This window comes from Lactuca serriola, chromosome 5 (genome assembly GCF_051521515.1).
Source record: "Lactuca serriola cultivar US96UC23 chromosome 5, Lser_US96UC23_V15, whole genome shotgun sequence".
In the NCBI taxonomy this organism is placed as follows: Eukaryota; Viridiplantae; Streptophyta; class Magnoliopsida; order Asterales; family Asteraceae; genus Lactuca; species Lactuca serriola.
The window spans coordinates 197,416,013-197,443,295 of record NC_136412.1 but is presented as its reverse complement, the minus strand read 5'-3'; the positions used below and the strand labels follow the sequence as shown (position 1 = coordinate 197,443,295).

The following is a 27,283-nucleotide window of genomic DNA, read 5'->3' as shown; positions in this document are numbered from 1 at the left end:
TCGTCGAGTCTAGCAAGAACTCGACGGGTTCTCCTTCATTCAAACCATCGGGACCATCTTCATCCGACTGGCCGAGTTCTTCCTTCAACTCGGCGAGTTCATCTCCCTCATAAGAATGTGTCCAGTCTATGACTCGCTGAGTTGTATGAACAACTCGTCGAGTCTATATTCAAGGTTGGTAGATTGCCTTGGACTCGTCGAGTCCCATGATTCCCATGTTCTTTTTCATGTCCAAACATCCACGGGACTTCCTCCCTAACAACTGGTCTATCCTCAAAAAGGATTTGGTTGTCAATACACCTCAACTCGCCGAGTCCCAAGAGCGACTCGTTGAGTCCATCCATGACCATTACTATACAATCTATTTAAATAGGTCTTAACACATCAAAACCATAAATATGGCCTCCTAATGTCCATTTTACACGTAAAGTTCCAAACTTGGTGTACATGCATGGGGTCTTTGGCTCAAAAATCCATAAAAGGTGCTTTACAATGTGCATGGGGCTCTCATGGCCATAGAGTTGGCACCTTTATGCCATGAGACCCCTCCAATGACTCAGATCTGAAAGTAGAACCCCATAAAACACTTCACAAATCCGAAAATGCCTTGGAAAGCCCTAAATACACCCAAAATCTAAGCCCTAAAGATGAATAACCAAATGGAAGACCAAAACAGGGGCATTTACCTTGATTGAGCTGAATATGGAATAAGATCTCTGGATCTACAAGCCCCAACTCAAATTCCCAAGCTTTTTCCTTCCTTTCAAGCTTCACAAACCACCCAAAAGCACCAAAAATGGCCTTAGATCACTCAAAGCGGATAGGGTTTCAATATGAGGTGTTCTGGGAATGATAGGGACAATGGAGGCTGAGTTAAGGCGTTTAAATATGGTGCAAACCCTCAGATTTAGGGTTTCACTCAAACAGCACCTACTCGCCGATTCAGTCTCCGACTCGTCGAGTAGGTCACTTAAACTTCTCGCAGATCCCGTCTCTACTCGACGAGTTGGGCCACCATCTCGTCGAGTTCCAGAGAAAACACATACAATTCTTGAATTAAAGACATACCAGGAATCGGGTGTTACATTTTCGGCCCATTAGGACCCAAAAGAGAGTTTTCGACCCAAAAAGGGGGGCCGTTAAAGGTTTTCAGTCTTGGAAGGACCATTAAAGGGTTTTGGCCCAAAATAATACCCTATGGAGGTATTTGGCACACTTTAGTCTAAGGAAGATGTTCACGGCCAAATAAGAGCCTTACAGTCCATAGGGATCATGTTGAGGGTTCATTGGCCTAATAAGGTCCAATAGAAGAGTTTTGGTCCATTAAGAGGTTTGGACCGAGAAAACTTGGGCTAATGCCCAAATTTGAGTGGATATAGCTTATTGGGTTAGGTTTTGGGCTTACACGAGGAAGTTTCGACTTGGTTCAAAATTTTGGGATGTATAAACTTGTAGAGTGTTGAAGTTTGTTTTGCACCAAAAGTAGGGTTACAAGATTTACACAAAGACAGAAATCCTAACCCTAATTTGCTAGGTGTGACACATATTGTTTAACATATCCGGGTACTGGCCTACCCCTTCGGTCTCTTTCAATTGGTAACTTGCCTAGCATATCAGGGTGCTGGCCTACCCCTTCGGTCCTATCGATCGGTAACTTGCCTAGCATATCAGGGTGCTAGCCTACCCTTTTGGTCCTATCGACCGGTAACTTGCCTAGCATATCAGGGTGCTGGCCTACCCCTTCGGTCCTTTCAACCGGTATCGGGGACTATTTCACCCCCTACTTCTACCATGTAATCTCTAGCATATAAACACATAAATCACATACTGGGTGTTGGCCTACCCCTTAAGTCCTTTCGACCGGTATTGGGGCCTATCCTACCTCTCCTACTACTTTCACATAATAGCATAACATTCTAGCACATAAAGCATAACAAACAATGGCATACCAGATAATTGTCACAAAGACAATTATCTCTACTATAACTCTTACTAGTGGGCCGGCATTGGTGCCTTTGACCCACCTCTACTGGAAGGTAACTCATCTCAAATGTTGTGAAGCTGAACTATCATCGGCTCTGAAATCTGCCCCACTCAAACTCCTACACATAAATATTTCCTTTAGTCACCCATTTTCATGCTCATAACCCCTTAAGGGTCAACTTTGGTCAAAGTCAACGTTCCGAGTTGTCTTAAATCGCCAAGTTGACCCATCAACTTGTTGAGTTCCATAAATCCGAAAACTCTGAACTCGCAATCTAACTCGTCGAGTTCTTTCACAACTCAACGAGTTCCTCCTATCCATGGTATCAGGACTTTCCCATTCTACTCGTCGAGTCATCCTTAAAGTCGTTGAGTTTTCCCTTTTACAGAATTGGGACATTTCAACCCAACTCGTCGAGTTCCTCTATGGACTCGACGAGTTCTTTAGTCTATTGGGTCATCTTAATAGATTAAGCTCCTATCCTTCAGATTGGGACTCCACACTTCTTCTACACACTGAAAAGGTCCTTTTAAGGGTAAAGTTTCCAACTTTACTTGTTAATAGTTTCCTTTAATGGGTTTAGCTCAAACCCTAATCCTTTAAGACATAAATCTTGGTCCAAAAGCCATAATACTCCAAACCAAAGCATGAAAACTGAGATCTAGGCCCTAGACACCAAATAAACACGTAAAGTCTCAGACTGTCCCTCCATGCATGGCCTTTTGGGGCTTAAAAGGTCAAAATGATACCTTGAAGCTTGCATGGGTTTCCATGGCCATAAAGTTTACACCTTTATGCCATCAAACCCCTTCTAGACCCCATATTTGAAAGGTAAATCACTTGGGACTTCCATTTCCCAAGGACCAAGCTACTTAGACTGAAACCTCAACAAAAGTGGAGATGAAGAGATCTAAGCACACAATGGACAAGTTAGGAGCTTTTTACCTTTATTGAACCAGAAATGGAGCTTAACTTCTGGATCTATTCTCTTCTTCTTGAGTCCTCTAGCTTCCTCTTCTTCCACAAGCTTCAAAAGCACACGTTTTCTCTAAAAAGGTCTCACAAGCTCACACAAGGATCTAGGGTTTCGTGGCTAGGGTTTTGGGACTTGGAGACGGTAAATGAGGCCAACCTTTAGGGATTAATGTGTTTAAATAGGGTGCAAAAACCATGAAATTAGGGTTTCACTCTGCCAGCCCTACTCTTCGATTTGGGGCTCCCAACTCGTCGAGATGTTTCTTAACCCGTGTCCCAAAAAATAATTCATACTCGACGAGTTTGGGGCCTCCAACTCGTCGAGTTCTCTTATAAAAGTGAATAAATTTTATTAAATATACATACCAGGAACTGGGCGTTACAAAATGCATCTCTTTATCCTATTGTATCACGTATAGCGAAAGGTATAACTTTATTATTTGTATACTTTTTTTAGAATTATATTTTAACCCTTTCTATGTTTACGTTGATAGATATTTTGGGACTGCAAATCTCTACCGTGGCATCATAGGAGACATTTAGTACAAGCGGACGAATATTCGATCCATATCGAAAAAACTTGTTCGCAAATATAGGAGAGCCTTTGGTTTGCACCCAAGATTGGGTAAGGAAATCAAGAAAACCAATTGTGGGCAACATTGATGAAATTTTGAAAGACGATGAGGTCGCGGAAGCTTTAGAAGATGCAATAAACAATGGAGATGGAAAGGGAAAACAATAAATGGATATTCTTGAATAGTTAATTCATGTTTGACGAATGTTATTTTGGATATGGTTAAAAACTTAATATTCATATTTTAGTTTGGGTGTTGATTGTTGATTGTTGAATGTTTAATGTTTAACTAATATACTTACATATGGATTTTTGGATTTTTGGGTGTTTTGAATTTACATTTTATATATCAAGAATAGTTAATTCGTGTTTACATTCTTACTATACTAATTCGTGTTTATATACTTTGCATTATTTTAATTTAACAATTTGTTTCTTTAAAAGATTTGTTATGAAAACATTAGCTACAAAAGTCATACAAAATACAATATTTATAATCATATTGTAAATGTTATTCAAGTTATAGAATCATAATACAGTTTATTCGGTTCTTTTCGGTTATATTAGATCATTAATCATCTTGTACGTGTTATTTGAGTTATTCGGATCGGGATCGAACCGAACCGAATAATACCCAAACCGAACTGAACTCGTATTGCTTATTTGGTTCGGTTTTCGGCTCATACAATTACCCTTATTCGGTTCTCGGGTTATTTAGGTTTGGGTCGGTTAGGTTCGGTTCGGCTCGAATAACATCCCTACTTGGCACAGTGATTGTTGCACTGCTAGGGCCATTGAGAGCGAAAATACGGGTGGATTCACCTTGTAACTGCAAACGAATTTTAATGGGGTCAATGGGGTGAATAGAACAACCAGCGATGATGGAGGCGATACCACCTTCAACGAATCTTTTAACACCCATTTGAGCAAAAAATCAAAATTGAGAAACGTCGGCCACTTTGTTCTTCTTCTTTTTCTTCCTCTAGACCCACCTCTAACAAGGCTCAACACATACCACCTATTGCTGGAGAACTCGTATGCATCTCACTATGAAAGACAATGGCGTCGAAGGTGGATTTCAACGAGAAAGGGAGTGGAGGAGCAAGAGGACTACGATGGTGGTGAGGTTGGTAAGAGTCTCATATGGGATTACGATAGAAAGGTGTGTGCTTATTTAAAAAACAAGAGTTAAACATGCTTAAAAGGATGATTCATTAGAAAATGAGGGTTGAAATTGGTTGATATTCAGAGAAGATGAAATTGGTTATATATATATATATATATATATATATATATATATATATATATATATATAGAGAGAGAGAGAGAGAGAGAGAGAGAGAGAGAGAGAGGATTCTTAATTTTTTTTATTATTGTATAATTAAGAAAATATAATATAATTTAAAAGAAATTAAAGGAGTAAAATTGACGTTTAACTTTTTTAAAGACTAAACCATAAAATATTTCAGTTTTTAGACAGATGTTGTAAGTTAAAAAAATAAATAAATAAATAAATAAAGTTGGATTTTATCAAACCACAAAGACCAAATTTGTAGTTCAGTCAAAAATCAATAACTTTGATGATTTATATTTTTCTAGAGTAATTGTTATGCGGCACGCAATCGTAAGAGGAAAAAATCGTCATTCCACAAAATTCAACGGACGTGGGAAGGGTCGTTTGGGTTATAGCGTGTGTTTCTGGTACAAGTGTCTCCATGACTCCATGTTTCTATTAATCAAATCCCCAAATTTCACTCTTCTTTTCTACAGCAGCATGAGATTTGATTCAATGCTTCGTCAACCATCTAATTTCACAATCTCATTTTGATCTGATTTTATTTTTAACAAAACCCTGCTCTTATCGTACTTGGAGAGTTTTCGGATTTTCTATGTCAATAGAACAACTTCGAACACAAAGGTAATCACTCGATCAAATCAATTGCCAATTGCAGGTTCTAAGTTTCTAATCTCTTTTTCTGATTAATTTCGCATATGTTTTTTAGATTCCCTGTCGTATAATTTGTGTAGAGTATGATGACGCAATATTAGTTAGTATCGTAACTTATTAGCTGTTTTTTCTTTCTTCAAAAACTGATTTCAACTAATGATGGAAGCTGACCATTTTCTACCATTAAGATAAGAAGTTAAGAACTGTATGTTAAGTGTTTTGCATTAAAATCTTCAGAAAAGTCTATGATAATTATTTGGAGTATATTCGTATAGGTGTGAACAATATAAATACCTATAGAAAAGGACATGTAGATGTGTAATTATTGTATGACCCATAACAGATAAGATATGATAAGATATTGATGATTATTCTATTTACCTAAAGTTTGACTGAGGGTAATACTTACATGTTATGAAAATATCAATATTAATGATTTTGTTAAGTTTACTGCAAATCCACATTGATGTTGATTTACATGTGCTAGGTTTGACATCAACAGTCAACACAGCCTTTTTATTCTGCTAAGATTGTTTGCAATATGTTTTGTTAAAAATATGGCTTCAATTTAACAGAATTGCATAATATATTTTGTTTTATTTTGAATTTTATGGTTATCTTGTGCCATGTTATAAAACCAATTTCCAGATGGGAGATCAAGGGTTTTCATATACATTGGATGAAGCACTTTCTGCAATTGGATTTGGGAAATTCCAATTTATTGTGCTTGCATATTCTGGACTCGGATGGGTAGCAGAAGCCATGGAAATGATGCTTCTCTCTTTTGTTGGACCAGCCATTCAACCTGAGTGGGGACTTTCTTCAAGTCAAGAGAGTTTGATATCAACTGTAGCTTTTGCTGGAATGCTGATTGGAGCATACTCATGGGGTGTGGTGTCAGATTCTTATGGAAGAAAGTAAGTTCCTCAATCAAAACTCTGGCTCAGGCTGGTGTAAGAACCCTATAAATTGGTGTAAGTGAGTTTAAGATTACATAAGAGCAGAAAAACCTTGAAGTGATTGAATTGTCCTTTGGGTTTTCAGGAAGGGATTTCTTGGTTCAGCTATAATAACAAGTGGAGCTGGATTTTTGAGTGCTTTTGCTCCAAATTATATATCGTTGTTGATTCTACGTTTCTTTGTTGGTATTGGTTTAGGGTGTGGACATGTGTTTACATCATGGTTTCTAGAGTTTGTTCCTATTCCAAACAGAGGAGCTTGGATGGTTGTTTTTTCTACCTTTTGGACTGTTGGAACAATCATGGAAGCTGCACTTGCTTGGGTATACACCTTCAACTATATCATCATTTCGTATTATCGCCTGTGCCTGTGCCTGATGAAAATGGGACAAAAAAAATTAAATTTTTCGTACACCCAAAAGGTGGAACACGGGCTTGTTCTCGATTTCTCATACGTGTAAAAAGACGTAAATGCCCTCATCATGGAAAATAGCATTAAAAGCGTGTTTAGTCTTGTCCAATGTAACAAACGCAACATTAAGCTCATAATCTTTATTTGTAGCTTCTAATTTGATTATGTTTCAGTGGATCATGCCTAACTATGGTTGGAGGTTGTTACTTGGATTATCTGCAGTTCCATCTCTTTTGGCACTAGTGTTTTATCCTCTTGTGCCAGAGTCTCCAAGATACCTTTCTACACAAGGGAGATTAACTGAGGCACGTTATATTCTGACAAAGGGTGCTCAACTCAACAAAAAAGAGCTTCCAAAAGGCTTACTTGTTTCTGATCATGTAAACAAGATAGAAACTGATGATGAGTTATCTGAAAGTAGCTTATTACTCTCCTCAATTAGAAATAAAACCAGTGATTCACAAAGAAGATCATCATCTGTATTCATGCTTTTTTCTCCAAAGTTGATTAGAACAACGGTTCTTCTATGGTTTTTATACTTTGGCAACACGTTTTCTTATTATGGAATTATACTTTTGACTTCACAATTAAGCATTGGGCAAAGTGAATGTGAGCAACCCACTTTGCTTGCAGAAAATATCCAGGATTCCAGTCTCTATGTAAATGTATTCATCACCAGCTTAGCAGGTATCCCAGATTTTTTATTTTTTATTTTTTAAAAATATTTGAGCAATGAGGACATTTTTAGGAAGTAGAACGAAAAAAGAGATGAGGGTAGATTTGTAAAAAGTAGGACTTAATGGTGAAAATCTCATTTATCAAACTTTCTTTTTTAAGCAAAAACATTAATAGGTTTTATGCAGAAAAGTCCCATTATTTTGGGAAAATCACATAATCTGTCATTTCCTATTAAAATACTTGGGTATTTCCTATTAAAATAAAAAAAAAAGGACTTTTTCGTTAATTTGGGCAAAATGTTAAATAATCGGGACTTTTCTGTAAAAAAATCTTTTTTAGGACTTTATCAAAAAATTTCCCAAAATAATGGGACTTTTCTACATAAAACTCAAACATTGATATATAGCCTCCAAGATTAAGTCATGTCACATTAAGTTCATAAAGTCAAAAAGAAACAATTGTATTGGTATAATTGAGTATATTTTCCAAATAACAATGTCTTAACAAGAATTTTTTTTTCTTTTAAATAGAATATTGTAAGAAAAATTTAAATGAAAGTATGTTGCTATTTCTTGCATTTAGCTATGAAGTCTGATGAAATGACATGTGTATATTTTGCAGAGCTTCCTGGGCTTGGTATAGCAGCTTTGATATTAGACAGAGTAGGGCGTAAGATTTCCATGGAAATTATGACTGTTGCAGGATTCATTCTATTATTGCCACTTGTTCTCCATCAAAATGCAATATTAACAACAATCTTTTTATTTGGGGCTCGTATGTTCATTTCAGCAAACTTCATTGTTGTCTGTATCTATGCTCCTGAGGTATGTATAATGCATGTCTTTCATTATAAGGTTGAATGAAAGGAAATAGCATCATACTTTTATTTCTTTATTAAAGCATTCTACTTGCATTTTCTCATTGTAGTTTTGATAAGTCTATCCATCTATAGCAATGTCATCCACATACAAAGCAATTTTCCCTGCTATAATTGTGTAAATTTTTTAAAGTATAATGTTGTAATATGGTAGATTTTTCAAAGTATGAGGACTTAATAAGAAAATAAATAGGAAGTATAATCTTGTAATGGAAAGAAAATGAAAGTGTGATGCTATTATTAAACACAAATAAGTGAATGATATTTTGAAAAAGAAACAACTTGCATACGCATCCCATTAAAATGTAACAATTTTCATCGATCTTCCATGAAAATGGAAGCATTTCATTTATGGGAAGTTTTGATACTACAGTTACCCATATTTCCCTTCTTGTATCTTTTCAAAGTTGGATACAGTTTAATCAAATATTGTTTTTTTCATTGAAGAAAGGGTTAATATTATAAATGACTTTATATATATATATATATATATATATATATATATATATATATATATATATATATATATATATATATATATATATATATTGTGTTTTTACCTGATTAAACCTCAACTTTTTTTTTTTTCATGAAAAAGACCTTGCATATTTCCATTTTTTCGATTTGGCCCTTTTAGCAGTTTTTTTCCGACAAAAACTGTCAAACATCTGGTTTTTTCGGAAAAAACGAAAAAAATCAAGGTCTTTCTCAAGAAAAAAAAATCAATTTATAAGGTCTTTTATGATATTGACCCTTGAAGAAATAGAGTGCATATTATTTTACCTTGATATGATCAAATACAAGGCTTAAATGAAATTCATTTATTTGTTTATTATAGAATCATAATTTAAGTTTTCTCTTATTAGATAATCATACTTGACATATCACTGCTATAATTGGTTAGATTTTGCAAAATACAGTGTCCAAAAAAAAACGTTAGTACAATGTCTAATTCAATAAAAAAAGGTCAGAAAGTAGAATATTGTAAAAGAAATAAATGAAAGTAGGATGTTATAATAAACAAATACATGGAAGTTGAAGTAGTTAGCTAAGTCTTGCATTTAATTTTTGTTTTCTTATACAATTTTGTTTTTGGGGGGATTTTAATTTTATAGGTGTATCCAACAAGCTTAAGGGCAACAGGAGTGGGAATAGCAACAGCAATAGGCAGAATAGGGGGAATGGTGTGTCCTTTAATAGCAGTTGGGATGAGTAGTAATTGTCACCAAACACTCCCTGTTATCCTCTTTGAGGTTACAATTCTTCTATCGGGACTTTGTGTTGTGTTGCTTCCATTTGAGACCAAAGGGAGGGAATTAGTAGACGTTATAGATTTGCCTGTTCAAAATGTGCAAGTAGATTAAATTTATTTATTTGTAAATTAATTTCATTTACATCCAATAATCAACTTTAAATAAAAATCATACACATTTTGAATATCTTAGGTAGTTTTATCAACAGTGTTGTTTTATCTTAAAGGTGTATTGGTACTTGGTAGCGCTTAATTAAAGTGTCTTTTTCAACGATTTGGTTTCATGTTTCTTTGTATGCAAATATTTATGAATGTCTAGTATGGTTTCCTTAAGAGGTAGAAGAGGACGAAAACCGCCGATTAAAATGTTGTCATTGGTGTTGGTGGGCAATGATGTAGCTGAGGTGGTGGCTGATGGTGGTGATGGGAGGCAGAGAGTTATGGGTGGGAGCGTGTTAGGGTTTGATTTAAGTGGCGTTTGGTATGTAGTAATTAAAGAGATATTGGAATGAAGCATTATCGTGGAATGAAAAATTGTTTGATTGCCATAAATAATGGAAAGGATATTGACACAAAAGACTTTAAGTTTGTCCGTTTTTTACTGCTTTACCCCAATATGGATTTTTTTTGTGGAAAAAAATGGATCAACTTTAAGGTTATTGCGTCAATATCTCATAATGGAATGGTGTTTTTTTTTGTTGCTAAAAAAACTCATTTGATGGGACGTGTGTCCAAGCGTGTGGGTGTATTTATGGACCACACACATATGTCACATCATTGAAGGTTCATTTAAGATTTCTTATTTTTTCCTTCTTTTTAAAATGAAATAACATATATTTATAATTTTAGTTACATTTATTCATATAATTTTCAAATAGAATGAATTTTTTTTTTAATTTTCAAACTACAATTATTTTTCTCTTTGTTTTTTATTTATAGTTATATTTCAAGATTTCGTTGCATCTAATTTTTTTTATTTTATAACTTTAGATCATGGATAACTCTTTTTGAACTATTTGTTATGCATATACTATGTATTTTGAACTAAATAAAATATGTGTAATTTATTTAACCATTTATTTTTCTTTAGTTAAAGTTTATTATCATAAAAAAAGATGTTTTTTCCCTTTATTTATAAATTTTACACTACTTAGGTTCATATTTATTGATAAAAATACATGTTATTTCATTCTTCTGGGCTAACCAAACATTACAATGGAATATAATGATCTATTTTATTACTCTGCTCATTTTGTTATCTACTCATTTCGTTATGTTGTCAATTCCGTCTTTTGGTTAACACATTCCATCATTGCAAAAACGCCTTTAATTTTATTTATTTTTGGTCCTTGTGTTTTCTACAATGATAAATTGAGGGAAAAGATAAAATAAATGGTATTTTAGTCTTTTTTTTTTTAATAAAAAATAAAAAATGGTATTTTAATCACACATAAAGTCTGTAATTTGGTAATTTTATAGAAAGAATGTGGTGGTTGATGGGTGAAAGTATGAGAGAGAGAGAGTCCATTTTGTCTTTTTTTTAAATTGTAACTTATTTTTAAAACAGAAGGGTAATATGGTAATTTTATATTTATATCACTCTCATATTCTAATGGTGGCGTTAGTCATAAGGACATCCGTTGGAAATTTTCAAAACCTTAAAGAGCACTCATCTTCAAAATCATTTATAAGGACTTGCAATGGTAATTTTTACCGACCACGACCACTTATGTAATTTTGTCTCAAAATTAATATAAATACATAATCTATTAAGAACTATCTATGTTAAAAAATATATCTGACTTATTTATTAATACAATGATATATTATATATAATTTTCTTATTATTAAAAAGATTTTTTTTTTTTTAAAAAAAGCTTGATTAAATAAAAACTAAATTAAAATTTTGGTCCATGTGTTTAGTTGTTTTTTGTTTAAGTTCAAAAATGAATTTTTTTTAGCTTTGGTCCTTGTCATGTCATTTAAAAATAAATAAATAAAGGGAAATTGACTTGAAAGGGTAATCGACTTTCGACTTTGTTCACATTTAGTCACTAAACATTTTTTCATTATCTATTTGTTATTGAACAATTGAAATTGTTCAGCCGGTCATAAGGGTAAAATGTAAACAGTTTTAATAGTTCAATGACAAATAGATAATGAAAAAAAAGTTTAATGACTAAATGTGAATAAAGTTGAAAGTTCGATTTCCTCTCAAATTATCATAATATTATACCCCAAAAAATGTATAAAAAAACAAAAAACGAAACCAATATTATATATATAAGTTTTATGTTATAAAACTATGCAGTAATATATGTATAAAAATTATCCTAATAGTATATGTATGAATTTTGTGTTATAAAGTTTTGTTACATATAAATTGACATACATTAAACAATCTACGTTGTTTATAAAAGAATACACACATACATTATATATGGTGTTATATTCCATGTATTGACATATATTATATCAGTATATTTACTATAAAAAAAGGATATCGAAATTTTCATATTACATAGAACATACATTTAAAAGTATTTTTAATATTATTATTCTTTTTAATTTTTCTTATGTAACATGTATTAACATATACATACATATAGTTGAAAACATACATACGGTCAAACACATACATACGGTCAAATATATAGATACATAAATGGTCCATATTATATTACAGTTTCAAAAGTAGTCATGTATGTAAAAAGTTATTATAGGAATTCTCCCCCATTAGTTAGAAATTTTTTATTTTAATTTTTTTCATTTTTAACGAGTGTATTTTAAAAATAAAATGGTATAGTATTAATTTGTTTGTGAGTTTAAATCATCTTATTTTCATTAAAGAAGAAAAAACAATAAAGAACAATATGGTATTTTTACTTTAAACATACACAAAATAGCTTTTCTTGACCAGTTTTGTACACGAAATACACAGAGTTAAATATAAACTGAAACTGTCCAATGAACTAACCAACAATATATGAGAGACGAAAAGAAGTTGATTCTTTAACGAAACTAAGCAGCAACATCAATTTTAAATCTATTATCAATAACTATTGGATTTACATTAAGGATATTGTCTTCATAAAGATTTTAAGCTAACTTGCATCAGCTCAAACATGAAGTTGAGCATCGATATTCAGATAGAATCAAAACACTCTATTGGTAGCCAATAATGTTAGATTAGGTGTCTAAGGTCAAAACTAAATTAATATAACTTTATGAACTAAAAACAAATACTTTTTGGGTAGCCCTTAATAACTAGAAATAGTTATGAACAACTTAAGGAGCGTGATGAAATAATCCGTTTTTTATACCTTTTTCGGGGTATAATATTAGGATAATTTGAGAGGGCAGTGAACTTTTAATTTTTATTCACATTTAGACACTCAACTTTTTTTCATTATGTATTTGTCACTGAACTATTGAAATTGTTAATATTTTACCCTTATGACCGGTTGTTTCCAGTCATAAAGGTAAAATGTGAATAGTCAATAGTTCAGTGACAAATAGATAATGAAAAAAAAAATTTAGTGACTAAATATAAACAAAATCGAAAGTCCATTACCCTTTCAAGTCATTATCCCTAACATTTTTCAATCGTGTGACCTTTAAGACCATATTCTTTTACAAATATCAAACATGTTATTTTTATTGTTATCAGATGAAACATATAATGACAACATAAAAATAATAAGAAAAATTTCTTAAAATACCCATTACTTCGTTCTGAACTAATCCAACATCGAAGCCCCGATGACATAATTTCTAGCACTAGTGAAGTGCAAAATTCAAAAAATTTGTATGATGTTTTTGGACTCGTTCTAAAAAATAACACTCGGCATTATTTGATTTTCCTCTAATCGGCAAATGGAAATGGTTATAAATAATTTTTAACACACTAAGGCCCCGTTTGATTTGGATCTGATTGGGTCAGGTCAGACAGTTTTGCCTGACTCGTTCAACTTCATATGTTTGATATGTCTCAGCTGTGCATCAGACCGGGTCAACAATGTCTGACTCGCTCATACCCAAAACAATTGCTGACTGAATCTGACTGAAATTCATTCCACCATTGCCCCTGCACCACCCTCATCCTCCTTCCTCAAGCATCAATTTAATCCATAGAAAAGAGAAAAGAAACTAGATACACAGGCGCACGAGAAAAAAGAAACACGAACAGAGACTCCATCTGATTAGGGGAAGAAGACAACTCGAAATTAGAATTAGACAATTTTGGTCCTTGAAGATACACATCTTGGCTGAATCTACCATAACTTTAAATTGTCTTACCTAACTAATTTCTGGAAATTACTAGTTAGACCCTAAACTTTTATAATAAATTTATTTTTATTATTATTATTATTATTATTATTATTATTATTATTATTATTATTACTATAGCATCAGGGTAAAATGGTCATTTTGCATCAGTTAGCACATTCAGTCAGATGTACAATCAAACACAATGGTTTCTTACTCAGTCAAAATTTATTACTCAGACAGACCTTTTCCAGTCAGCACTTTCTCGGTCAACAACTATCAAACGGGGTCTAAGTAAATTTTGCTTAGTAGCTAGACATCGACTAGAAACAATGAAACATCATGATATATATGATGATATCTATAAATTTTTTGACTCCTAGCTGATATAATAAGAGAAAAAGAGGAAAGAGGAAACCAACCTTGAATCAACGGTTGTTGGTTTTTAAAATCAAGAAGGCGCCCACGATCCCCAAGCACTAAAAGAACATTCGATTCGCTTTCCTCCAATTAATAGGGTAGTGTTTTGGACTTTTGGGTTGAGCGATGTGCATGTGCAATATTGAAAATTGGCCACTAGCTCAACACTGTTTTTTCCAAACCGATACCTTCTCGGGTTTAGAAGTGTTCTCAAGACCTGCACTAACACTAGATAGAAAGCATTTGTTGATGCGGTTAAAATGATTAATTGGTGCGGTTATCGAACCACATCAACAAACATCGCATCATAAAAAAAACCCCTTATTTATTGGTGCGGTTATAAAACCGCCTCAAAAAAATAGCAAAACCGCACTAACAAATATACATGGAACAATACAAAATTGAACAAAAAAAGAATCAAAACCGCACCAACAAATCTTTGCACCATTAAATACAGGACCACACCATTAAAACAATTCGCATCATTAAACAAATTCTATAGCAAAACAACCTAGAGAAAACAACATCAACCGATTTAAGAAATCAACCTCAAAGTGATCCAGTAATCTACCAACAGTTGCTTATGACAATATGTACAAGAAATTGTTTATGCAAGGAAATAATTAATTTGTAAAGCTATAATCACCAAGTGGAAACCCAAACATAAATCGAATGCCTTTTATTGACAGATTAAGAAGCTGTGATCTTTACATCTGCCCACAAGAAGTGGTGCTTGGTTCAAAACAAATATCTAAACAAATCTATCAGGAAAAAAAAAACATATGTTCAAACTAGTTGAAGAGAGAACAAAACTGAACCTCAGGGAGATATCTTGTTAGAACTTGTTGCACATGAGAGTTCTTCAAGAAAAAGGTCAATGTATGGATCTTTACATCTGCCCACAAGAAGTGGTGCGATTTTGGTCTACCGCATCAATAAAGGCGTTTGTGATTCCTTTTAATGCGATTATATGAAAACCGCACCAATAAATATAGTAAATGATGCGGTTCCTATGTTAATTTGTTGATGCGAATTTTATTTAATAATGCGGTTTTGAATATAAACCGCACCCAAAAAAAATAGGCATCGCACCATTAAATCAGTTTTGTACTAAATTTAGAATAATATTTTGTAGGCAAAGCTTGATTCGAGTGAAATGCATCTTTATGAGTTTGAATACCATATTATGTCACAAAAAGCTTTAAGCATCATAAACACAAAGGGAAAGAAAAAAATTGGAAAGCTTTTTCGAGTAGTGGGAAGAACATCTTCAATCCACCCACAGATATAAGGAATCAAAAACCAGCAACTTGGTTAGTGTATTCTTTGTCATCTCTACCAGCACTATATATAAACAAATTAACGTATTTATTCTTTATCCCTCAGTTCAAACAATTCTGAAAGCAAAATAGAAACAACTCACACACGCTAAATTAAAATGATAGGGTGGGAAGACATCTACAAGGTATTAGCGTCAATGTTTCCGCTATACGTAGCACTAATCTTAGGGTATGGTTCAGTAAAGTGGTGGCACATGTTCAAACCAGACCATTGCGATGCCATAAACCAGCTCAATTGCTACTTCGTTATGCCTCTCTTCACATTCGACTTCACAACCCGAGTAAATCCCTATAAAATGAACTTTCGTTTCCTAGGGGCAGATGCCATCTCCAAAGCTGTCATCATCATAGCAATCTCATTATGGGCAAAGCTTTCTACTAAAGGAAACTATCCCTGGTCAATCACAAGCTTCTCTTTGTCTACCTTGAATAACACACTTGTTGTAGGCGTTCCCCTTATTGGAGCAATGTATGGGCCTTTTGGAGAAAACCTTGTCATCCAATCCTCGATTTTGCAATTTACGGTTTGGTAATAATCCTACTGATGATGTACGAGTTCCAAAGTGTAAACAAATCCTTGACGAATGACTCAACAACAGATGATCTAGAAGGCCATACCGAGGAGGATGCGTTAACTACAAGGCCATCATCGCTTTTGATTTTAATCAAGATTGTAGGGTTTAGACCATCTCCAATGCATTGAACTATTAAGATTTCAATGGATTAACACATCATTATTCCACTAATTATACTATTTAACCCATTAAACTCTACACTCCATTAAACTCTTAAGAGTTCAATGGATTCCACATCACCATTTTAGTTTCTTTTTCATAAATAATATTAATAAATAAAACTAAAATATTACATTAATTAAATGTTATTTTCAATATAAATAGTTATATTAAATTGATAAAGAAAAAAATCTCAAACATAAATTGTATATTAAATTGAGAAACAAAAAAAAAATTAAAAAAAAATAGGTGCATGACACCGTTCAATGGGGATTGAACTCCCCATTCAATACACTCTACCTGCAATGCATTTTTAATCCATTGAATGCCACATCACCATCTTTTTTATCCATTAAACTCTTCATTCAATCCCATTGGGGATGGCCTTAAGCTTGCTAAAAACCCTAATGCTTATGCATGCATCCTTGGGCTTGCATGGGCACTTGTATCGAACAGGTGAGTTGTTTTGTATGCATGATTTATATACGTACGTATACGGACAATTGGTTATTAGGCACTAATCATTATTTATATATATGGTGCACCAAACATGCATGCATATTGATTTATTATTTCTTATATATAATTAATCTATATCGTTTGCATTTATGATGACGATCTGCAGGTGGGATTTGAAAATGCCAACTATTGTGGAAGGATCGGTGATGATCATGTCAAGAGCTGGTTCAGGTGTTGCCATGTTTTGCATGGGTGAGAATTTTTAATCCCGTTACTTCTGCGCGCATATGTTTGTGGCACATCCTCTATAGTTCATGAACTTATATGAAAAGTAAAGAAATAGTCTCAAAAAAAGGAGTTGCTAAATTTGGACAATAATGCATGCAGGACTGTTCATGGCATTACAACCCAAGATAATTGATTGTGGTGCGACTCTAACTGCATTTGGGATGCTACTGAGGTTTGTGGCAGCACCAGCAACGATGGCTGTTAGTTCTCTTATTATGGGTTTACGAGGTGATGTCCTTTGTATTGCAATTATTCAGGTAAACATGATTTGAAGATCTATACATATATACTCTAGGAATGTAAATATTTAATCATTTTCATATAAATTCATTCAAACTATCACAAACATAATGGATCATACGTTACAATATATATATATATATATATATATATATATATATATATATATATATATATATATATAGAGAGAGAGAGAGAGAGTTAGATTCAAATGTGGATTGACATCTATTATCCGGGCGTTTGGATAATGTTATTCTGTGAGAATGACAAATAAAATATGTTGTTTGATAATATGAAGACGTTCAATCTTATATAATTATTGTAATTATTATGCATTTTCACTAATTAAATCGTCTATAAGATTATTATAGACTTTTTAATTATTTTCATTCTGGCAGAATGTTATCAGGATGTTTATTGAGTCGTATTCTGTAAAATTAAAATAAATAAAAAAGCAATGCATAAGAACAAAAATGAATTAGAATTAGTGAGAATCCATCAAAATAACAATAGTTCTGTGAGATTGAACGTATTCACATTATCAAACAACATATTCTCTTATATTTCTATTTTGTCAAGTTCTAACCTCACAATCTTGTTTGTCTCTACTATTACTTTTCTTGTAAGGCTGCACTACCACAAGCCATTGCATCATTTGTGTTTGCCAAGGAATATGAACTGCACACAAGCGTGCTTAGCACTGCGTAAGTTTTTTTGTTAAATTTTTGTCTTAAAAGTTATTTGACATGTTATTACAGTCGTATATTTACAACCTTCTCATTATTCTGGCCAAGAGTACTGGTTATACTAAGTGATGATTTTCTAATTTATTTGCAACATTATCATTATTTTGGCTAAGGATGATTTCTAATGTATTTTCCATGTTATATTTCAGGGTCATTTTTGGCACCATAGTGTCTATTCCTTTGCTGATATCATATTATGTTGTACTTGACTTGTTAAATAAGTGATATTGTAGTTATTGTTGATGAAAGTTAATTTTACATACGGTTAGATTGTTTGTAAAAGTTGTTCCCAGGTATCAATAAGTTTTGATTCAGTTGATCAATTCAATTTGTAATCCATTCAATCTTGCTCAAAATTTAGAAATGTATTTTACATTTTATTTTAACAAAAGTTGTATTCTAAATCTAAATCGTTGCTTATTTATTGAATCAATTTACTAGAAATAAAAAAAAAACATTAAATTAAAAGTACATAAGAGTATCCACAATGCATTGAACTCCGCAGAGTTCAATGGATTGCCACATCATCGTTTTACAATCCTTACAATTCTATTATATTTTTCTTTAAGTTCAATAGAATGTTACAAAATGCAATTTATAGTAAATATTTAAGAATTAAAACTTTCCTTTTTCCCATTAAAGAGTTCAATGGTCATTGAACTCCAAATTCATTGAATGTCAAGGTGACATCTTACAATGGTTGAGTTTTATCTATTGAATGACACATGGACTTGTCATCGCATTCAACTCTCCCATTAAACTAAACATTGTGGATGCTCTAACACCAAATAAAAAACCTAAGAACTAAACTGAAAAGGTCATACCCTTAAAACCTAAAACGAAACTAAAATGTTATATTTTTTCTTAATTTTAGATTTTACACCAAAGTTAATAATTAAATGCCCTCATTGTAAAACGTAAATATATTTCATTAAATTAAACTTTAAAATAAAAACATGAAAACATAAAATCAAAAAATCTTTATATTTGCTAAGAATTCATCTTGACTGAAGGTCCGCTCACCAATAATTTTCATGGTCTTCTCAATCGTCTCAACCATTTCATTATTCATTTTGCTTTTTTCATGCAGATTAAATAAATAATCATTATGTACCCCAACAGGTGAAATATGCTCCTACAACTATATGTGCTTGTCTAACTTTTCTTGTTGTTTAATATGAACTGTTTGTTCGAATTTTAATCCCCAATTCATATATTTTCCCATTTCATTATGGCGTAGTGTCATTTCACTTACTTTTGAATCATATTTATCCATTATTGTTAGGTCTTGCAGCTTATAGATGTTGTGTTTGAGTCTGTATGCGAAATGTTTCATATTGTATTATTCTATGTCTTCGGTCTGTATTGCGAAATATTTAACTACGAAAGTCTTTTGACTCTTGTAGTTTTAGCACTGGACTTCGTAGCTTTTATTAGTTAGTTTTGACAGGTTTTCTTAGCTTCTATACATTAATGGTCATTTCCTAACCAACTCCCTTAGGGTGACCTATGTAAGGGATGTTAGTTTGATAGAAAGAATATCGATCTTTTGAGAGATTATTAAGTTATTTTGTAATTGAGCTTCTTACTGTCTAACGAAATTTTGATCATATTTACTTTCTTGTGTACATAAAATTTCACACATCTAAACATGATTTATGTCTTATAGAATTTCATCGATCCTAAAAGTGGTATCAGAGCAAGGATTTCTATGAGCTATTTTCAAATCTTTTTATTTTCCGAGTTCGTTGTTTGTTACATTGTTTTCTAGATCTATTATGTATTTTGCAATCTAATTGCTATTTTATATGGATCTCATTGTTTCATTACTCGTATCGATTTGAATTCTAAATTTGCTCATTGACTTGATCCTTACTCAAATTTTCATCTAAAAATCATGTCTATGGAAGATATTCATGCTATTTCTTTCAATTCGTCAACTAATATTAGATCTTCAACTCGCATTCCAATTTCTTTTCCCAAAGATTATGAAGTTTGGGTGTCATGTTTTAAAGATTATATCTCAAGAACTGAAAAACATGGACCGTATATTTGGAAATCAATTATTATAATTCCTCATAAATGCACAAAAAGGAAAGAATATTTTCACACACTTACTTATATGCGGATTTTTTCGAAAAGCATAAAGATCTAACAACTAAAGAAAAGGAGAAGATTTAAGGAGATTTGCGAGCTAAAAGAGATTTATGTTTAACACTTTCATTAGACACATTCAGACGTGTAAGCTCTCTTCCAACCGTTCATCATATCTGGGAGAGATTAAAGGAACTTTACTCATGTGACGTTGATCAAACTCATTCTATGCAAACAACAATAATTTCGGAGTTTGGATCGTTTCAACGGAAGTCTAGAGAGACAATTAATCAAGTTGCTAGTAGGTTCAATCACTTACTGATTGTAATGTTGACATATAAATTGAAAAGAGAACTGATTGAAGAAAGGGTGATTTTCATGAACAATTTACATTCAGAATGAAAGATGATTACTTCAACTTTGAAGGCACATTAACATATTAAGGGATAATGACTTGAAAATGTAATGGATTTTCGAGTTTGTTCACATTTAGTCACTAAACCTTTTTTCATTATCTATTTGCCACAGAACTATTGAAATTGTTCACATTTTACCCTTATGATTGGTAATAACCGGTCATAAGAGTAAAATGTGAACAGTTTCAATAGTTCAGTGGCAAATAGATAATAAAAAAAGTTTATTGATTAAACGTGAACAAATTCGAATGTCCATTACACATTCAAGTTATCCTAATATTATAGCCCGAAAAAGGTATTAAAAACAAATTATTTCATCATGCTCCTTAAGTTGTTCATAACTATTTCTAGTTATTAAGGGCTACCCAAAAAGCATTTTGTTTTTACGTCATAAAGTTATATCAATTTAGTTGTGACCTTAGACACCTAATCTAACATTATTGGCTACCAATAGGGTGGTTTTGATTCTATCTGAATATTGATGCTTAACTTCATGTTTTAGCTGATGCAAGTTATCTTGAAATCTTTATGAAAACGACATCATTAATGTAAATCCAATAGTTATTGATAACCGATTTAAAATTGATGTTGCTGCTTAGATTCATTAAAGAATCAACTTATTTTCCCCTCTCGGATGTTGTTGGTTAGTTCGTTGGGCAGTTTCAGTTTATATTTGACTCTGTGTGTTTCCTGTACAAAACTGGTCAAGAAAAGCTATTTTTCATATGTTTAAAGTAAAAAAAAAACCATATTGTTCTTTATTTTCTTCTTAATGAAAATAAGATGCTTTAAACTCACAGAAAAATTAATACTATACTATTTTATTTTTAAAATACAATCATTAAAAATGAAAAAATAAAAATAAAAAATTTCTAACTAACGAGTGAGAATTCCTATAATAACTTTTTACATACGTGACTACTTTTGAACTATAATATAATATAGACCATCTATGTATCTATATATTTGACAGTATGTATGTGTTTGACCGTATGTATGTTTTCAACTATATGTATGTATATGTTAACACAAGTTACATGAGAAAATTTTAAAAGAATAATAACATTAAAAATACTTCTAAATGTATGTTGTGTCTAATATGAAATTTTCGATATCTTTTTTAATAGTAAATATACAAATATGATGTATGTTAATACATGGAGTATGACGACATATATAATGTATCAATGTATGTATGTATTCTTTTATAAACAACATATATGGTTTAATGTATATCAATTTATATGTTGCATAATTTTATAACACAAAATTCATACATATAATATTAGGATAATTTTTATACATATAATATTGCATAGTTTTATAACATAAAACTTATACATATAATATTCGTTTCTTTTTTCGTTTTTTATACCTTTTTGGGGGTATAATATTAGGATAATTTGAGAGGGAAACGAACTTTCGACTTTGTTCACATTTAGTCACGTACTAAACATTTTTCATTATCTATTTGCCACTGAACTATTGAAACTATTTAGCAAACTTCATTATTGTCTATATCTATGCTCCTGAGGTATGTATAATGCATGTATTTCATTATAAGGTTAAATGAAAGGAAATAGCATCGTACTTTTATTTCTTTATTAAAGCATTCCACTTTCATTTCCTCATTTTTTGAAGTATACTGTATAATTGTGTAAATTTTTTGAAGTATAATGTTGTAATAAGATAGAATTTTCAAGGTATGAGGACTTAATCAGAACATAAATAGGAAGTATAATCTTGTAATGGAAAGAAAATGAAAGTATGATGCTATTATACACAAATAAGTGAATGATGTTGCTATTTCCTATAACGATTTAGCCCTTCATTATATTTTGAAAAAGAAACAACTTCCATAAGTATCTGTTAAAATTGTAACATTTTTCATCGATATTCTACGAAAACTGAAACATGGGCAGTTTTGATATTACAGTTACCCATATTGCCCTTTGTTATCTTTTCAAAGTTAGATACAGTTTAATCAAATATTGCTTTTTTCATTGAAGAAATGGTTAATATTATAAAAGACCTTATATATTGTGTTTTTTCCTGATTAAACCTCAACTTTATTTTTTTCGTTCATGAAAAGACCTTGCAATTTTCCATTTTTTCGATTTGGCCCTTTTAGTAGTTTTTTCCGACAAAAACTGTCAAACATCTGGTTTTTTCGGAAAAAACAAAAAAATTCAAGGTCTTTCTCAGGAAAAAAAAGTTGAGGTTTCATCCCAAAAAAAAATCAATTTATAATGTCTTTTATGATAATGACCCTTGAAGAAATAGAGTGCATATTATTTTACCTTGATATAAATAAAAACAAGACTTAAATGAAATTCATTTATTTGTTTATTATAAAATCATAATTTAAGTTTTCTCTTATTAGATAATCGTACTTGAAATATCACTGCTATAAATGGTTAGATTTTGCAAAATACATTGTCCAAAAAACCATTAGTACAATGTCTAATTCAATAATAAAAAGTCGAAAAGTAGAATATTGTAAAAGAAATAAATGAACTAGGATGTTATAATAAGCAAATACATGAAAGTTGAAGTAGTTAGCTAAGTCTTGCATTTAATTTTTGTTTTCTTATACAATTTTGTTTTACGGGGATTTTAATTTTATAGGTGTATCCAACAAACTTAAGGGCAACAGGAATGGGAATAGCAACAGCAATAGGCAGAATAGGGGGAATGGTGTGTCCTTTAATAGCGGTTGGGATGAGTAGTAATTGTCACCAAACACTCTCTGTAATCCTCTTTGAGGTTACAATTCTTCTATCGGGACTTTATGTTGTGTTGCTTCCGTTTGAGACCAAAGGGAGGGAATTAGTAGACGTTATAGATTTGCCTGTTCAAAATGTGCAAGTAGATTAAATTTATTTATTTATAAATTAATTTCATTTACATCTAATAATCAACTTTAAATAAAATCATTCACATTTTGAATATCTTAGGTAGCTTTATCGACACTGTTGTTTTATCTTAAAGGTGTATTGGTACTTGGTAGTCCCTCTTTAAAGCGTCTTTTTCAACGATTTGATTTCATGTTTCTTTGTATGCAAATATTTATGAATGTCTAGTATGGTTTCCTTAAGAGGTAGAAGAGGACGAAAATCGCCGATTAAAATGTTGTCATTGGTGTTGGTACTGGGCAATGATGTAGCTAAGGTGGTGGCTGATGGTGGTGATGAAGGCAGAGAGTTATGGGTGGGAGCATGTTAGGGTCTAATTTACGTGGGGTTTGGTATGCAATAATTAAACAGATATTGGAATGGAACATTATCGTGGAATGAAAAATTGTTCAATTGTCATAAATAATGGAAAGGATATTGACACAAAAGCCTTTAAGTTTGTCCATTTTTTACTGTTTTACCCCAATATGGATTTTTGTGTGAAAAAAAAATGGACAAACTTAAAGGTTTTTGTGTCAATATCTCATAATGGAATGGTGTTTTTCCTTTCCATAAAGAATGGTGTTTTTTTTGTTGCTAAAAAACTCATAGGATGGGACGTGTGTCTGTTTGTGTGGGTGTATTTATGAACCACACATATGTCACATCATTAAAGGTTTATTTAAGATTTTTTATTTCTTCCTTCATTTTTAGAATGAAATAATATAGATTTATAATTTTAGTCACATTTATTCATATAGTTTTCAAATAGAATGGGTTTTTTTTTTAATTTTCAAACTTCAATTGTTTTTCTCTTTGTTTTTTATTTATAATTATATTTCAAGATTTCGTTGCATCTAATTTTTTCTATTTTATAACTTTTTAGATCATGGATAACTCTTTTGAACTATTTGTTATGCATATAATATGTATTTTGAACTAAATAAAATATGTGTAATTTATTTAACCATTTATTTTTCTAGTTAAAGTTTATTATCATAAAAAAAATGTGTTTTTCATTTATTTATAAATTTTACACTACTTAGGTTCATATTTATTGATAAAAGCACATGTTATTTTATTCTTCTGGACTAATTAAACATGACAATGAAATATAATGATCTATTTTATTACTAGCTCATTTCGTTATATTGTCAACTAGTTGTGAGACCCGTATAATATACGGATTGATTAAAACAAAATGTTAAGTACGAACGATTAAATAGAAATTTTATTTGAATTTGAAATTGAAATAAGTGAAAACTATGAGAAAAAAATATGCAAAGAATAAATCAATTAAAATTATGAGTTTAGTGTGTACTAAACGTGTTAATTATAACAAAATATTAAACATACAGGTTTAAACTGTAAATTTATTTGAAATTTAAAATTTGATAGTCATTATGGTAGGTTTAATTTATCGAAAGTAAATCAATGATATATTGAAAATGAAAATTAAAGTAATGACAAGTGGAAAATAAATATATTTCAAATTATGACAAAATGACATGTGGCTAATCTTATGAGAGAAGGACATATGTCAAAGTCATTTTCATTTATTAGAGTAGATTCCATCTTTTGGTCATTTTTTGGTTATTACATTCCATCATTGCAAAAACGTCTTTAATTTTATTTATTTTTGGTCCTTGTGTTTTCTATAGTGATAAATTGGGAGAAAAGATAAAATAAATGGTATTTTAGTCTTTTTTTAATAAAAAATAAAAATTGTATTTTAGTCACACATAAGGTCTACAGAGTAATTTGGTAATTTTAAAAAAAAAATGTGGTGGTTAACGGGTGAGTGAGAGAGAGAGTCCATTTTGTCTTTTTTTTTAAATTGTAACTTATTTTTGAAAAAGAAGGATAATATGGTAATTTTAAATTTGTATCACTCTCATATTCTATTAGTGGTGTTAGTTTAAGTACATCCGATGCAAAATTTCAAACCCTTAAAGAGCACCCATCTTCAAAATTATTTATAAGGACTTGCAATGATAATTTTTACCGACCACGACCATTTATGTAATTTTGTCTCAAAATTAATATAAATACATAATCTATTAATAAATATCTAAGTATGTTAAAAAATATATCTGACTTATTTATGAATACAATGATATATTATATACAATTTTCTTATTATTAAAAAGAAAATTAAAAAAAAAAAAACTTGATTAAATAAAAACTAAATGATAATTTTGGTCCATGTGTTTAGTTGTTTTTTGTTTAAGTTCAAAAATGAATTTTTTTAGCTTTGGTTCTTGTCATGTCATTTAAAAATAAATAAATAAAGCAGCTAAACATATGAACCCAAATAATATGAAAACATGAATATCATATTAATATAAAAAATTAATAAATAATTTTTTTAGAAAAATCAAGGAAGGTACCATAAAATAGAATAGAATGGTTAATCGGTAATACGACACGACAAAAATATATGACATGAAATGAAATTGGGAAGAAATTGAAATTCAAATATGTGTTTGTAACGTATTCATGTGTAAAAAGCACGACATTGTGTCTTGTCGTGTTCATATTCAAAATTTGATACGAAATTGACACGATTTAGCATATGTTTGTCATGTTATATATGATTAAGTATGAATTAAATAAGATATTAATTGTATTATGATATTTTTGTCGTTTCGTGTTGTGTTTGTTGTGTTTTAATCGACCGGTTTTCGTGTGAATGAAAATAAACTAACATTGTGTCGTGCCGTGTCGCGTTCGTATTATATAAAACATTGGTGTGTCGTGTCGTATTAGACAAAAACACAACACGATAGTCTGATCCAACATCCTGCCAAAAAGTTAAAATAAATAAACAAATAAATGTAAAATTGCAAAATATTTCGTTTGGGACCTAAACAAATAATAATAATTATAATGATAATACGCTTAGATTACTGACCATTTGAAACCGAAAATATAAAAACTCAAATTTGAATTTAACTCTAAATAGAACCCGGTAAGAATTTCTAAGATGTGGATATACTTATGAGTTCCTATAAAATAAACAAAGAAAATTAGCGAACCAATTTAGCCTTGTTTTTTTACTTTATACCGAGTTGTGTCAAACCATGTTTAACTTAGGTTTAGTTGGGCAATAAGATGGTTGTCACTCAAGACAAACAAATAAAGAAAATGACATATAAACCGTAAATTTTACAATTAGCTAGGCTTTATAAGTACTCATGTTGTAATTATTTGGTGAATACAATGTTATAATTAACACTTCACTAATACACATATTTATTATATTTATTTATTACACATATTTAACTAATGTATTTAGTACTGTATCTAGGTCATCACTGAAGGCCAAAGGCCCTTTTGGTACAAATTTGGAGTATTTACACTAAAAAACCATGTTGGTATTTGATCATTTACCATTGTGAACACCAACCAAAGCTTATGATACAATTTGAGAAACATATCATATTATCATCATTTACCTCTTTGTCATTCTGATACAAGATCGATACACAGAAATTACTTTACGAAATTCAATATAGATTAAAATAAAGTATTAGTATTATAAGAGGCTCGAAGGAATGAGTGTGCTAAATTGGTATAATATTTTTATCATCAATTTAAGATTACCAAATTTCCTCCGATTGTACCAAAAGGGCCTTTTACATATGCATTCCATTTTCATCTATTCCTATTACCACATTCGTAAAAATCTATCCTATTACAACAATGTCATCTCATCCACATA

General features: G+C 31.2%; 1 protein-coding gene, 1 long non-coding RNA gene and 1 pseudogene across 4 annotated transcripts; 2 read left to right on the top strand and 1 right to left on the bottom strand.

The window, feature by feature from the left end:
* The first annotated feature begins 5,117 nt into the window (after nucleotides 1–5,117).
* On the top strand, nucleotides 5,118–9,935 carry LOC145053465 (organic cation/carnitine transporter 7-like). Of its 2 annotated transcripts, none has more exons than XM_079001522.1 (6): nucleotides 5,118–5,451; nucleotides 6,130–6,398; nucleotides 6,526–6,763; nucleotides 7,075–7,539; nucleotides 8,152–8,354; nucleotides 9,523–9,935. In XM_079001522.1, exons 2-6 carry the CDS (start codon nucleotides 6,366–6,368, stop codon nucleotides 9,769–9,771), a joined length of 1,188 nt encoding a protein of 395 aa, XP_078857648.1. In that variant the 5' UTR covers nucleotides 5,118–5,451; nucleotides 6,130–6,365; the 3' UTR covers nucleotides 9,772–9,935. The 2 variants fall into 2 exon arrangements, with proteins under 2 accessions (XP_078857648.1, XP_078857647.1); XM_079001521.1 differs by having other exon boundaries at nucleotides 7,026–7,539.
* A 3,421-nt stretch (nucleotides 9,936–13,356) lies between these two features.
* On the bottom strand, nucleotides 13,357–15,363 carry LOC145051401 (uncharacterized). Its single transcript, XR_013683602.1, has 2 exons — nucleotides 14,351–15,363; nucleotides 13,357–13,857 (listed from the first exon to the last, which is right to left on the bottom strand). It is a non-coding gene; the product is annotated as an uncharacterized LOC145051401 (long non-coding RNA).
* A 376-nt stretch (nucleotides 15,364–15,739) lies between these two features.
* Nucleotides 15,740–18,506, top strand: LOC145051400 (auxin efflux carrier component 5-like; annotated as a pseudogene). Its single transcript, XR_013683601.1, has 6 exons — nucleotides 15,740–16,371; nucleotides 16,812–16,878; nucleotides 17,048–17,133; nucleotides 17,269–17,426; nucleotides 18,037–18,113; nucleotides 18,305–18,506. The product of XR_013683601.1 is annotated as an auxin efflux carrier component 5-like (transcript).
* Nucleotides 18,507–27,283: the final 8,777 nt, after the last annotated feature.